General features: G+C 53.5%; 1 protein-coding gene across 5 annotated transcripts in view; it reads right to left on the minus strand.

The window, feature by feature from the left end:
• Window positions 1–15,114, minus strand: part of LOC147123861 (drebrin-like) — a 254,232-nt gene that overhangs the window by 202,446 nt on the left and 36,672 nt on the right. For 4 of the 5 annotated variants that reach the window (XM_085976437.1, XM_085976439.1, XM_085976434.1 and 1 more), the window contains exon 3: window positions 2,418–2,533. In XM_085976437.1, coding sequence (XP_085832563.1) covers window positions 2,418–2,533 — 116 coding nt within the window. The remainder of the gene's footprint in view (window positions 1–2,417; window positions 2,534–15,114) is intronic. The other variant, XM_085976435.1, reaches the window with a different exon arrangement.

Below are 15,114 nucleotides of genomic sequence, written 5' to 3' on the forward strand. Positions count from 1 at the left end.
AGTGGGATTGTTCCTGCATCAGCCTGTCCAGGTCTCAGTGCCGAGTGTGCTGGACTCGGTCAGTCGTGGCTCGAGCTCTCCCTCCATTGGTCAGTCGGTCAGTCGTGGCTCAAGTTCTCCCTCCATTGGTCAATCCGTCAGTCGAGGCTCGACCTCTCCCTCCATTGGTCAGTTGGTCAGTCGTGGCTCGAGCTCTCCCGCTATTGGTCAGTCAGTCAGTCATGGCTCGACCTCTCCCTCCATTGGTCAGTCGGTCAGTCGAGGCTCGACCTCTCCTTCCATTGGTCAGTCGTGGCTCGACCTCTCCCTCCATCGGTTAGTTGGTCAGTCGTGGCTCGAGCTCTCCCGCTATTGGTCAGTCGGTCAGTCGTGGCTCGAGCTCTCCCTCCATTGGTCAGTCGGTCAGTCGGGGCTTGACCTCTCCCTCCATTGGTCAGTCGTGGCTCGAGCTCTCCCTCCATTGGTCAGTCAGTCAGTCTTGGCTCGAGCTCTCCCTCCATTGGTCAGTTGGTCAGTCAGGGCTTGACCTCTCCCTCCATTGGTCAGTAGGTCAGTCGTGGCTCGACCTCTCCCTCCATTGGTCAGTAGGTCAGTCGTGGCTCGACCTCTCCCTCCATTGGTCAGTCGGTCAGTCATGGCTCAAGCTCTCCCTCCGCTGGTCAGTCGGTCAGTCATGGCTCAAGCTGTCCCTCCATTGGTCAGTCAGGGCTCGACCTCTCCTTCCATTGGTCAGTCGTGGCTCGACCTCTCCCTCCATTGGTCAGTCAGGGCTCGACCTCTCCTTCCATTGGTCAGTCGTGGCTCGACCTCTCCCTCCATTGGTCAGTCGGGGCTCGACCTCTCCCTCCATTGGTCAGTCGGTCAGTCGTGGCTCGAGCTCTCCCTCCATTGGTCAGTTGGTCAGTCGTGGCTTGACCTCTCCCTCCATTGGTCAGTCGGTCAGTCGTGGCTCAAGCTCTCCCTCCATTGGTCAATCCGTCAGTCGAGGCTCGACCTCTCCCTCCATTGGTCAGTTGGTCAGTCGTGGCTCGAGCTCTCCCGCTATTGGTCAGTCAGTCAGTCATGGCTCGACCTCTCCCTCCATTGGTCAGTCGGTCAGTCGAGGCTCGACCTCTCCTTCCATTGGTCAGTCGTGACTCGACCTCTCCCTCCATCGGTTAGTTGGTCAGTCGTGGCTCGAGCTCTCCCGCTATTGGTCAGTCGGTCAGTCGTGGCTCGAGCTCTCCCTCCATTGGTCAGTCGGTCAGTCGGGGCTTGACCTCTCCCTCCATTGGTCAGTCGGTCAGTCGTGGCTCGAGCTCTCCCTCCATTGGTCAGTCAGTCAGTCGTGGCTCGAGCTCTCCCTCCATTGGTCAGTTGGTCAGTCAGGGCTTGACCTCTCCCTCCATTGGTCAGTAGGTCAGTCGTGGCTCGACCTCTCCCTCCATTGGTCAGTAGGTCAGTCGTGGCTCGACCTCTCCCTCCATTGGTCAGTCGGTCAGTCATGGCTCAAGCTCTCCCTCCGCTGGTCAGTCGGTCAGTCATGGCTCAAGCTGTCCCTCCATTGGTCAGTCAGGGCTCGACCTCTCCTTCCATTGGTCAGTCGTGGCTCGACCTCTCCCTCCATTGGTCAGTCAGGGCTCGACCTCTCCTTCCATTGGTCAGTCGTGGCTCGACCTCTCCCTCCATTGGTCAGTCGGGGCTCGACCTCTCCCTCCATTGGTCAGTTGGTCAGTCGGGGCTCGACCTCTCCCTCCATTGGTCAGTTGGTCAGTCGTGGCTCGACCTCTCCCTCCATTGGTCAGTTGGTCAGTCGTGGCTTGACCTCTCCCTCCATTGGTCAGTCGGTCAGTCGTGGCTCGAGCTCTCCCTCCATTGGTCAGTTGGTCAGTCGGGGCTCGAGCTCTCCCTCCATTGGTCAGTTGGTCAGTCGGGGCTCGACCTCTCCCTCCATTGGTCAGTTGGTCAGTCGTGGCTTGACCTCTCCCTCCATTGGTCAGTTGGTCAGTCGTGGCTCGAGCTCTCCCTCCATTGGTCAGTTGGTCAGTCGGGGCTCGACCTCTCCCTCCATTGGTCAGTCAGTCAGTCAGGGCTCGACCTCTCCCTCCATTGGTCAGTTGGTCAGTCATAGCTCGAGCTCTCCCTCCATTGGTCAGTTGGTCAGTCGGGGCTTGACCTCTCCCTCCAATGGTCAGTTGGTCAGTCGTGGCTCGAGCTCTCCCGCTATTGGTCAGTCGGTCAGGCATGGCTCGACCTCTCCCTCCATTGGTCAGTTGGTCAGTCGGGGCTCGAGCTCTCCCGCTATTGGTCAGTCGGTCAGTCATGGCTCGACCTCTCCCTCCATTGGTCAGTCGGTCAGTCGTGGCTCGACCTCTCCCTCCATTGGTCAGTTGGTCAGTCGTGGCTCGAGCTCTCCCTCCCATCGGTCACTCACTCACCCAGTTTATTAATACAAAGTTGGTTGCTGCAGTCTTGGGATCTTCGATCCTGCACAATCCATACATGACTGAGGTGTTTCTGAACTTGAGGGCCAGTTCCTGAAGAGCACCAGCTGCTGTCAGGGGAAAGAGGAGGCACATTGAATGTGACTGGGTCAGTAAGTAGCATGTAGTGTCAGCACTGAACCCTGGCCCCTAACACTGCGCATCACCAACTCCCCATCGCACTTCAACACTGGAGAGACAGAGGCAGCATTCCCCCTCACACTCACCACATCCAAAGCAACTCGGAGACAGAACCAGGCACAGGGCTATGGATTAGGGTTAGAGATAGTAACTAGCGATAGATCCCAGCTGACATTGCACTAACTGGTTGCTAGTTACCTGGCTAGTTCTCTCCATTGGCTGCTGTCCAGTCACAGGGCACAGTGGCATATTTAAGCGGGAGTGATACCCTTTGGTTTTTCCGCTGTCTTCCTACATGTGAACACTATCACCTGGTTAGAGTTGACGAGCAAAAAGGGTGCGATCACACTATTGGGGGTATTCTATAGGACTCCAAATAGTGAGAGGGAGGTAGAGGAGCAAATCTGCAGAGAAATCACAGAGATGTGCAAGAGCTAGAGGGGTGATATTGGGGGACTTTAATTACCCAAATATTGATTGGGATAATGCTAGGGTAAAGGGAAAGGAGGGGGAGGAATTTCTGAAATGTGTTCAGGAGAATTTCCTTGACCAGTATGTTCTTGGCCCGACTAGGAAGGAGGCATTGCTGGATCTGGTGCTGGGGAATGAGGTGGGCCAGGTCGACCAAGTGTCTGTGGGAGAACACTTGGGTACAAGTGATCATCGTATCATAAGATTTAGATTAGCAACGGGGAGGAGCAAGGAACAATCTAGAGTGGAATAGGGCTAACTTCAATGGGATGCGAAAGGATCTAGCCAGATTAAAATGGAACCAAAGACTGACATGAAAAACTGTAACGGAACAATGGGAGATCTTTAAGGAGGGGATGTTCCAAGTACAGGTTAGGGACATTCCAACAAGAGGGAAGGGTAAGGGAACCAAAGCAAGGACTCCTTGGATGACGAGGGAGATTGAGAAGATGATGAAACAAAAAAAGAGGGTGTATGATTCATGGCAGGTGAATTCTTCAAGGGAGAACCAGACCAAATACAATATTTGAGAGGGGGAGTGAAGATGAAAATAAGATCGGCAAAGAGAGAATATGAGAGTAGAATGGCGGCTAACGTAAAAGGGAACCCAAAAATATTCTTCGGCATGTAAACAGTAAGCGGGCAGAGAGAGGCGGGGTGGGGCCTATTACAGGTAAAGAAGGTGATGTATGCTGAGAGGCGCAGGGCAAGGCTAGAATACTCAGTGAGTACTTTGTATCGGTGTTTACTGAGGAGGTGGATGCTGACAAAATATCGGTAGAAGTGGGCCACCAGGGATCGGAGTGCCAGCAAAAGAGCCCGGCACTCCAGAGAAGTGCCGGGCTCACGGAGTGCAGCCAGCACTCCGCGAGGGGGGTGCTGCTCAGAAGGCCGGGGACGGCAAAGCGGGCAGGTGCTGGCAGGCAGCCAGCAACAAAAATGGCCGCCTGGCACCTTCCCTTTAATTTGCGCCGCCCCGACCGCAGGTACGCCCCGCTGACCCCGTCAGACATGGTGTCTGGCGGTAAGTCAGGGGGCACTACCGAAGATCGCAGCCAGGGCGCTGCGCACGGCGATGAAGTTATCGCTAACGGTTACTGCCGCCGCTAACCTCCTGCTGAATATCGCGGGAGGCGTTAGCGACGCGGCGCCCGGGCGCTAGTTGCTTTGCGCCCCGTTAGCCCCCTCTTTTTCCCCCCATGACTCTATGACTTCCACTATTAACAAAACTGTTGTCAAATATTTATTTAATATTTGTCACTCTCCCAAAGGTTTTACACAGAGATGACCAAGTATAGTCTTCAGGGAAAGGGGGTTAGAGGCTGAGGGGTTAATGATCGGAGTCCACACATCCCATTCAGCCCCATTTTAAAGTCCTACATTCTGTCCTTATTTTTAAACTCACGTCCACATTTAGAATGGAAACTGTCTAATAGCCATTACATAGAGATAGGAACAGGAGTAGGCCATTCGGCCCTTCGAGCCTGCTCCGCCATTCAATGAGATCATGGCTGATCTTCGTCTGAGATCATAGCTGATCTTACCAGTTCAGTACCCCGTCCCCGCCTTTTCTCCGTAACCCTTAATCCCCTTAGCCTTCAGAAATATATCCAATTCTCTCTTGAAAATATTTATTGAATTAGCCTTCACAGCCCTCTGTGGCAGGGAATTCCACAGGCTCACCACTCTTTGAGTGAAGAAATTCTTCCTCATCTCTGTTTTAAATGATTTGCCCGCTATTTTTAGACTGTGGCCCCTGGTTCTGTGCTCCCCGGCCATTGGAAACATTCTCTCTGGATTCAGCCTGTCCAGGCCTGCCATAATTTTATATGTTTCGATGAGATCCCCTCTCAATCTTCTAAACTCCAGTGAGTACAAGCCCAAACTATTTAATCTCTCTTCGTAGGTCATTCCCGCCATTCCAGGTATCAGCCTGGTGAATCGCCGTTGCACTCTTTCCATGGCAAGAACATCCTTCCGCAGATGGGGCGACCAAAACTGTACACAATACTCCAGATGCGGTCTCACCAGCACCTTGTACAGCTGTAGTAAGGTATCCCTATTCCTATACTCGAACCCCCTTGATATGAAGGCCAACATACCATTTGCCTTCTTAATCGCCTGTTGCACCTGCATGCTCTCCTTCAGTGACTGGTGCACAAGAACACCCAGGTCCCTCTGCACTTCCCCATCTCCCAATCTATTGCCATTTAGATAATAATCTACCCTCCTGTTTTTACCCCCAAAGTGGATAACCTCGCATTTATCCACATTATAGTGCATCTGCCACGTATCCGCCCATTCCCCCAACCTGTCCAAATCGCACTGTAGCCTCCTGACATCCTCATCAGAGCCCACCCCTCCTCCTAGTTTAGTGTCGTCAGCGAATTTGGAAATATTGCATCCAATTCCCTGATCCAGATCATTTATATATATTGTGAACAGCTGGGGTCCCAGGACAGATCCTTGCGGCACCCCGCTGGTCACTGCCTGCCACTCCGAAAACGAGCCGTTTATTCCAACTCTCTGTTTTCTATCCGCCAGCCAGTTCTCTATCCACGTTAATACTTTGCCCCCAATTCCATGAGCCTTAATTTTGCATGATAATCCTTTGTGTGGAACCTTATCGAAGGCTTTCTGGAAGTCAAGGTACACCACATCCACTGGCTCTCCCCCATCTATTTTACCAGTTACTTCCTCAAAAAATTCCAGCAGATTAGTCAAACACGATTTACCCTTTGTAAATCCATGTTGACTCTGTCCGATCCTTTCCCCATTTGTCAAGTGCTCCGCTATTTTATCCTTAATAATGGACTCTAGCATTTTGCCCACAACCGATGTAAGGCTTACTGGTCTATAATTCCCTGCTTTCTCTCTACCCCCCTTTTTAAATATTGGGGTAACATTAGCTACCCTCCAATCCACGGGTACTGTTCCCGAGTCAATGGAGTTCCGGAAGATGATCCTTAGAGCATCTGCTATCTCCAGGGCCACCTCCTTAAGTACCCTAGGATGTAGTTTATCAGGCCCCGGGGATTTGTCGGCCTTCAGTCCCCTCAACTTACCCAACACCATATCCCTAGAGATACTAATTTCTGTCAGCTCCTCCCTCTCATTAGTCCCTATGTTTGCCGATATTCCTGGGAGGTTGTTTGTGTCCTCCTTTGTGAATACAGAACCAAAGTATGAGCTTAATTGGGCTGCCATTTCCTTATTCTCCATTATATATTCTCCCGAATCGGACTGCAAGGGACCGACTTGGGATTTTACCAGTCTTTTCCTCCTGATATACCGATAAAAGCTTTTGCAGTCTGTCTTTATGTTTGCTGCAAGTTTACTTTCGTATTCTATTTTCCCCTTCCTGATTAATCCCTTTGTCCTCTTTTGCTGTATCCTGTACTGCCCCCAATCTTCCGGTCTGGTGCTTTTTTTTGCCAGTTGATATGCCCTTTTTTTTGATTTTATGCTGTCCCTAATTTCCCTCGTTATCCACGGTTGAGTCACCTTTTTAGGTTTATTTTTATGCCAAACATGTTCTGGAATTCTTCCATTCTATCTTTGAATGCTTGCCATTGTCTCTCCACTGTCAATCCCCCCAGAAACACCACCCAATCAATCTTACCCAATTCCCGTCTCATACCCTCGTAATTCCCTTTATTTAAGTTCTGGACCTTAGTCTCTGATTCAATTTCCTCACTCTCCATCTCGACTGAGAGCTCGATCATATTATGATCGCTCTGGCCCAAGGGGCCTCGTACAAGAAGATTGCTGATAAGTCCCTTCTCATTGCACAATACCCAGTCTAAAATGGCCTGATCTCGAGTCGGCTCCTCGACATATTGGTCCAGATAACCGTCCCGAAAACATTCCAGGAATTCCTCCTCCTCAGAATTTTTACTAATTTGGGTAGTCCAATCAATATGTAAATTAAAGTCACCCATGATGACAGCTGTGCTCTTATCGCACGCTTCTCTAATTTCCCTTTTTATGCCTTCCCTCACCTCCATATTACTATTTGGAGGCCTATATATCACACCCACTAACGTTTTCCTCCCCTTGCTATTTCTCATTTCTACCCATACAGATTCCGTTTCATCCGAGTTAATATCCTTCCTTTCCATTGCATTAATCCCCTCCTTTACCAGCAATGCTACCCCACCTCCCCTACCTTTTTGCCGATCCTTCCTAAATATTGTATATCCCTGGATGTTAAGTTCCCAGCCTTGCCCACCCTGCAGCCACGTTTCTGTAATCCCAATCAAATCATACTTGTTTACCTCTATTTCCACAACTAATTCATCCACCTTGTTCCTAATGCTTCTAGCATTAAGATTCAAAGCCTTCAGGCTTGCTTTTTTCACACTCTCATTATGAATTAGTTTGGCCCTTTGTGTTTCTCTCCTTTGCTTATTGCTTCTCACCTTTCTACCATCTATTTCTGACTTCATATGACTTCCCTCTTTTCCACTACCTAGGTGACATGGTTGCAAAGTGACTGAGGTTGGGAACTAAATATTTCAGGATATTTAACTTATAGAAGAGATAGGCAAAATGGAAAAGGAGGAGGGGTAGCCCTGATAATAAAGGATGGGATAAAGACAGTCGAGAGAAAGGATCTTAGCTCCGAAAATCAAGAAGTAGAATCAGTTTGGGTGGAGCTAAGAAACAGCAAGGGGCAGAAAACATTGCTGGGAGTTGTTTATAGGCCCCCAAACAGCAGTTGTAATGTAGGGCAGAGCATAAATCAGGAAATTAGAGGCGCATGTAACAAGGGTAATACAGTAATCATGGGGAAGTTTAATCTACATATAAACTGGGCAAACTAAATTTGCAGTAATAGTGTGGAGGACAAATTCATGGAATGTATGCAAGATAGTTTTCTAGATCAGTATGTTGAGGAACCAACTAGGGAACAGGCTATTTTAGATCTAGTATTGTGCAATGAGAAATGGTTAATTAATAACCTTGCAGTAAAGGGGCCTTTAGGGAAGAGTGACCATAATATGATAGAATTTTGTATTGAGTTTGAAAGTGATTTAGTTAAATCCGAAACTAGGGTCTTAAATCTAAACAAAGCAAACTACGTAGGTATGAGGGGCGAGTTGGCGAAGGTAGATTGGGAAACTACATGAACTACATGGGAATATAGACAGGCTAAGTGAGTGGGCAAGAACATGGCAAATGGAATATAATGTGGAGAAATGTGAAGTTATCCACTTTGGTAGGAAAAATAGAAAAGCAGAGTATTTTTTAAATGGTGAGAGATTGGGGAATGTTGGTGTTCAGAGGGACCTGGGTGTCCTTGTACACGAATCACGGAAAGTTAACATGCAGGTACAGCAAGCAATTAGGAAAGCAAATGGTATGTTGGCCTTTATTACAAGAGGATTTGAGTACAAGAATAAAGATGTCTTACTGCAATTATATAGCGCCCTGGTGAGACCACACCTGGAGTATTGTGGACAGTTTTGGTCTCCTTACCTAAGGAAGGATATACTTGCCGTAGAGGGAGTGCAACGAAGGTTCACCAGACTGGTTCCTGGGATGGGGGGGGGGGCTGTCCTATGAGGAGAGATTGAGTAGACTAGGCCTATAGGCCTAGAAATTCAGTGGCCTGCGCCACCAGTTTGCACCCAAAGAGGGCTTTTGCGCCACTGGCTAAACCTACCGCGAAATTTAGCGGGGCGCTAATGGCGGCGTTAGCCTGTAGCGCTGCGCCGCCACCGATGACATCATCGGTGTGCGCAGCGCCCCGCTATCGCCCCGCTGGCCATATTTGGTCGCTGCCGCCTCCTCCGTGCCGGCCGCAAACAGCGACCGGTACACAGGGGCCTACTTGTGGCGGTAGTGGGGCGAATTAAGGTGGAGGTGCGGCCGGCCGCTTTTTCGGTGGCCGCCTGCCCGCACCTCCGTCCCCGGCCTCCTACACCCCCCCCCCCGCGGTATTGCCGGCTGTTTCCCGAGAGCCCGGCACTTCTCCTTGGTGCCGGGCTCATTTGCCGGCACTCGCGAGTGGGGCTCGCGCTGTTGCAGGCACCTCCCCCTTAAGAGTGAGAGGAAGGCCTGCAGTACCGCAGGCTGCCGTGCCGCAGCGGGTGGCGCTGCGGCACTTTACACGCCGATATTCAGTTTCAGCGCCCCAAGCGGGGCGCCGAAACCCTTGTTTAGCGGCCGGCTTCCACTTGGGGCGCTGAAACTGAATATCCCGCTGGCGCAAGTGGCTCCGCGCGCAGCGGTAATTCCACCGCCCAGGCGAGCTGGGCGCCCCAAACTGAATTTTTAGCCCATATTCTCTACATTTTAGAAGAATGAGAGATGATCTCATTGAAACATACAAATTTCTTACAGGGCTTGACAGGGTAGATGCAGGGAGGATGTTTCCCCTGGCTGGGGAGTCTAGAACTAGGGGTCACAGTCTCAGGATAAGGGGTCGGCCATTTAGGACTGAGATGAGGAGAAATTTCTTCACTCAGAGGGTGATGAGTCTTTGGAATTCTCTACCCCAGAGGGCTGTGGAGGCTCAGTCATTGAGTATATTCAAGACAGAGATCGATAGATTTTTGGATATTAAGGGAATCAAGGGATATGGGGATAGTTCAGGAAAGTGGAGATGAGGTCGATGATCAGTCATGATCTTATTGAATGGCGGAGCAGGCTCGAGGGGCAAAAGCCCGACTCCTGCTCCTATTTCTTATGTTCTTATGTAAACATATCACATTTTAATTACACCTCCCGCCAGGGGTGACGCTGTAGTTGTCACAGATGTTGCGCACTGATTAGCTGTTAATCCCTCCCCACCCTGGGGTAGGGGGCTCTCTGTACGGCTCCTGTTCCAGTACGCAGCTCTGCCTGACTAACTCACTCAGCCTGAAACATGAAGCACCTCCTGCACCATCAATCCCAAGAACCCTTCAGCCCGAGTGTGAGTGAGTGACCCACCTCCTGTACCGTCAATCCCAAGAACCCTTCAGCCCGAGTGTGAGCGAGTGACCCACCTCCTGCACTGTCAATCCCAAGAACCCTTCAGCCCGAGTGCGAGCGAGTGACCCACCTCCTGCACTGTCAATCCCAAGAACCCTTCAGCCCGAGTGTGAGCGAGTGACCCACCTCCTGCACTGTCAATCCCAAGAGCCCTTCAGCCCGAGTGTGAGCGAGTGACCCACCTCCTGCACTGTCAATCCCAAGAACCCTTCAGCCCGAGTGTGAGCGAGTGACCCACCTCCTGTACCATCAATCCCAAGAACCCTTCAGCCCGAGTGTGAGCGAGTGACCCACCTCCTGCACTGTCAATCCCAAGAACCCTTCAGCCCGAGTGTGAGCGAGTGACCCACCTCCTGCACTGTCAATCCCAAGAACCCTTCAGCCCGAGTGTGAGCGAGTGACCCACCTCCTGTACTGTCAATCCCAAGAACCCTTCAGCCCGAGTGTGACCGAGTGACCCACCTCCAGCACCGTCAATCCCAAGAACCCTTCAGCCCGAGTGTGAGCGAGTGACCCACCTCCTGCACTGTCAATCCCAAGAACCCTTCAGCCCGAGTGTGAGCGAGTGACCCACCTCCTGCACTGTCAATCCCAAGAACCCTTCAGCCCGAGTGTGAGCGAGTGACCCACCTCCTGCACTGTCAATCCCAAGAACCCTTCAGCCCGAGTGTGAGCGAGTGACCCACCTCCTGCACTGTCAATCCCAAGAACCCTTCAGCCCGAGTGCGAGCGAGTGACCCACCTCCTGCACTGTCAATCCCAAGAACCCTTCAGCCCGAGTGTGAGCGAGTGACCCACCTCCTGCACCATCAATCCCAAGAACCCTTCAGCCCGAGTGTGAGTGAGTGACCCACCTCCTGTACCGTCAATCCCAAGAACCCTTCAGCCCGAGTGTGAGCGAGTGACCCACCTCCTGCACTGTCAATCCCAAGAACCCTTCAGCCCGAGTGCGAGCGAGTGACCCACCTCCTGCACTGTCAATCACAAGAACCCTTCAGCCCGAGTGTGAGCGAGTGACCCACCTCCTGCACTGTCAATCCCAAGAACCCTTCAGCCCGAGTGTGAGCGAGTGACCCACCTCCTGCACTGTCAATCCCAAGAACCCTTCAGCCCGAGTGTGAGCGAGTGACCCACCTCCTGTACCATCAATCCCAAGAACCCTTCAGCCCGAGTGTGAGCGAGTGACCCACCTCCTGCACTGTCAATCCCAAGAACCCTTCAGCCCGAGTGTGAGCGAGTGACCCACCTCCTGCACCATCAATCCCAAGAACCCTTCAGCCCGAGTGCGGGCGAGTGACCCACCTCCTGTACCGTCAATCCCAAGAACCCTTCAGCCCGAGTGTGAGCGAGTGACCCACCTCCTGCACTGTCAATCCCAAGAACCCTTCAGCCCGAGTGTGAGCGAGTGACCCACCTCCTGTACCGTCAATCCCAAGAACCCTTCAGCCCGAGTGTGAGCGAGTGACCCACCTCCTGCACTGTCAATCCCAAGAACCCTTCAGCCCGAGTGCGAGCGAGTGACCCACCTCCTGCACTGTCAATCCCAAGAACCCTTCAGCCCGAGTGTGAGCGAGTGACCCACCTCCTGCACCATCAATCCCAAGAACCCTTCAGCCCGAGTGCGAGCGAGTGACCCACCTCCTGCACCATCAATCCCAAGAACCCTTCAGCCCGAGTGTGAGCGAGTGACCCACCTCCTGCACTGTCAATCCCAAGAACCCTTCAGCCCGAGTGTGAGCGAGTGACCCACCTCCTGTACCATCAATCCCAAGAACCCTTCAGCCCGAGTGTGAGCGAGTGACCCACCTCCTGCACTGTCAATCCCAAGAACCCTTCAGCCCGAGTGTGAGCGAGTGACCCACCTCCTGCACTGTCAATCCCAAGAACCCTTCAGCCCGAGTGTGAGCGAGTGACCCACCTCCTGCACTGTCAATCCCAAGAACCCTTCAGCCCGAGTGTGAGCGAGTGACCCACCTCCTGCACTGTCAATCCCAAGAACCCTTCAGCCCGAGTGCGAGCGAGTGACCCACCTCCTGCACTGTCAATCCCAAGAACCCTTCAGCCCGAGTGTGAGCGAGTGACCCACCTCCTGCACTGTCAATCCCAAGAACCCTTCAGCCCGAGTGTGAGCGAGTGACCCACCTCCTGTACCGTCAATCCCAAGAACACTTCAGCCCGAGTGTGAGCGAGTGACCCACCTCCTGCACTGTCAATCCCAAGAACCCTTCAGCCCGAGTGTGAGCGAGTGACCCACCTCCTGCACCATCAATCCCAAGAACCCTTCAGCCCGAGTGTGAGCGAGTGACCCACCTCCTGCACTGTCAATCCCAAGAACCCTTCAGCCCGAGTGTGAGCGAGTGACCCACCTCCTGCACTGTCAATCCCAAGAACCCTTCAGCCTGAGTGTGAGCGAGTGACCCACCTCCTGCACTGTCAATCCCAAGAACCCTTCAGCCCGAGTGCGAGCGAGTGACCCACCTCCTGCACTGTCAATCCCAAGAACCCTTCAGCCCGAGTGTGAGCGAGTGACCCACCTCCTGCACTGTCAATCCCAAGAACCCTTCAGCCCGAGTGTGGGCGAGTGACCCACCTCCTGCACCATCAATCCCAAGAACCCTTCAGCCCGAGTGTGAGCGAGTGACCCACCTCCTGTACCGTCAATCCCAAGAACCCTTCAGCCCGAGTGTGAGCGAGTGACCCACCTCCTGCACCGTCAATCCCAAGAACCCTTCAGCCCGAGTGTGAGCGAGTGACCCACCTCCTGCACTGTCAATCCCAAGAACCCTTCAGCCCGAGTGCGAGCGAGTGACCCACCTCCTGCACTGTCAATCCCAAGAACCCTTCAGCCCGAGTGTGAGCGAGTGACCCACCTCCTGCACCATCAATCCCAAGAACCCTTCAGCCCGAGTGTGAGCGAGTGACCCACCTCCTGCACTGTCAATCCCAAGAACCCTTCAGCCCGAGTGTGAGCGAGTGACCCACCTCCTGCACTGTCAATCCCAAGAAACCTTCAGCCCGAGTGTGAGCGAGTGACCCACCTCCTGCACTGTCAATCCCAAGAACCCTTCAGCCCGAGTGTGAGCGAGTGACCCACCTCCTGCACTGTCAATCCCAAGAACCCTTCAGCCCGAGTGTGAGCGAGTGACCCACCTCCTGCACCATCAATCCCAAGAACCCTTCAGCCCGAGTGTGAGCGAGTGACCCACCTCCTGCACTGTCAATCCCAAGAACCCTTCAGCCCGAGTGTGAGCGAGTGACCCACCTCCTGTACCGTCAATCCCAAGAACCCTTCAGCCCGAGTGTGAGCGAGTGACCCACCTCCTGTACCGTCAATCCCAAGAACCCTTCAGCCCGAGTGTGAGCGAGTGACCCACCTCCTGCACTGTCAATCCCAAGAACCCTTCAGCCCGAGTGTGAGCGAGTGACCCACCTCCTGCACTGTCAATCCCAAGAACCCTTCAGCCCGAGTGTGAGCGAGTGACCCACCTCCTGCACCGTCAATCCCAAGAACCCTTCAGCCCGAGTGTGAGCGAGTGACCCACCTCCAGCACTGTCAATCCCAAGAACCCTTCAGCCCGAGTGTGAGCGAGTGACCCACCTCCTGCACTGTCAATCCCAAGAACCCTTCAGCCCGAGTGTGAGCGAGTGACCCACCTCCTGCACTGTCAATCCCAAGAACCCTTCAGCCCGAGTGTGAGCGAGTGACCCACCTCCTGCACTGTCAATCCCAAGAACCCTTCAGCCCGAGTGTGAGCGAGTGACCCACCTCCTGCACTGTCAATCCCAAGAACCCTTCAGCCCGAGTGTGAGCGAGTGACCCACCTCCTGTACCGTCAATCCCAAGAACCCTTCAGCCCGAGTGTGAGCGAGTGACCCACCTCCTGCACTGTCAATCCCAAGAACCCTTCAGCCCGAGTGTGAGCGAGTGACCCACCTCCTGCACTGTCAATCCCAAGAACCCTTCAGCCCGAGTGCGAGCGAGTGACCCACCTCCTGTACCGTCAATCCCAAGAACCCTTCAGCCCGAGTGTGAGCGAGTGACCCACCTCCTGCACTGTCAATCCCAAGAACCCTTCAGCCCGAGTGTGAGCGAGTGACCCACCTCCTGCACTGTCAATCCCAAGAACCCTTCAGCCCGAGTGCGAGCGAGTGACCCACCTCCTGCACCATCAATCCCAAGAACCCTTCAGCCCGAGTGTGAGCGAGTGACCCACCTCCTGCACTGTCAATCCCAAGAACCCTTCAGCCCGAGTGTGAGCGAGTGACCCACCTCCTGCACTGTCAATCCCAAGAACCCTTCAGCCCGAGTGTGAGCGAGTGACCCACCTCCTGCACCATCAATCCCAAGAACCCTTCAGCCCGAGTGCGGGCGAGTGACCCACCTCCTGTACCGTCAATCCCAAGAACCCTTCAGCCCGAGTGCGGGCGAGTGACCCACCTCCTGCACCATCAATCCCAAGAACCCTTCAGCCCGAGTGTGAGCGAGTGACCCACCTCCTGCACTGTCAATCCCAAGAACCCTTCAGCCCGAGTGTGAGCGAGTGACCCACCTCCTGCACCATCAATCCCAAGAACCCTTCAGCCCGAGTGTGAGCGAGTGACCCACCTCCTGCACTGTCAATCCCAAGAACCCTTCAGCCCGAGTGTGAGCGAGTGACCCACCTCCTGCACTGTCAATCCCAAGAACCCTTCAGCCCGAGTGTGAGCGAGTGACCCACCTCCTGCACTGTCAATCCCAAGAACCCTTCAGCCCGAGTGCGAGCGAGTGACCCACCTCCTGCACTGTCAATCCCAAGAACCCTTCAGCCCGAGTGCGAGCGAGTGACCCACCTCCTGTACTGTCAATCCCAAGAACCCTTCAGCCCGAGTGTGAGCGAGTGACCCACCTCCTGCACTGTCAATCCCAAGAACCCTTCAGCCCGAGTGTGAGCGAGTGACCCACCTCCTGCACTGTCAATCCCAAGAACCCTTCAGCCCGAGTGTGAGCGAGTGACCCACCTCCTGCACTGTCAATCCCAAGAACCCTTCAGCCCGAGTGTGAGCGAGTGACCCACCTCCT

This window comes from Somniosus microcephalus, chromosome 2 (genome assembly GCF_052327205.1).
Source record: "Somniosus microcephalus isolate GS21.2 chromosome 2, FLI_Smic_1.0, whole genome shotgun sequence".
NCBI classification, from domain to species: Eukaryota; Metazoa; Chordata; class Chondrichthyes; order Squaliformes; family Somniosidae; genus Somniosus; species Somniosus microcephalus.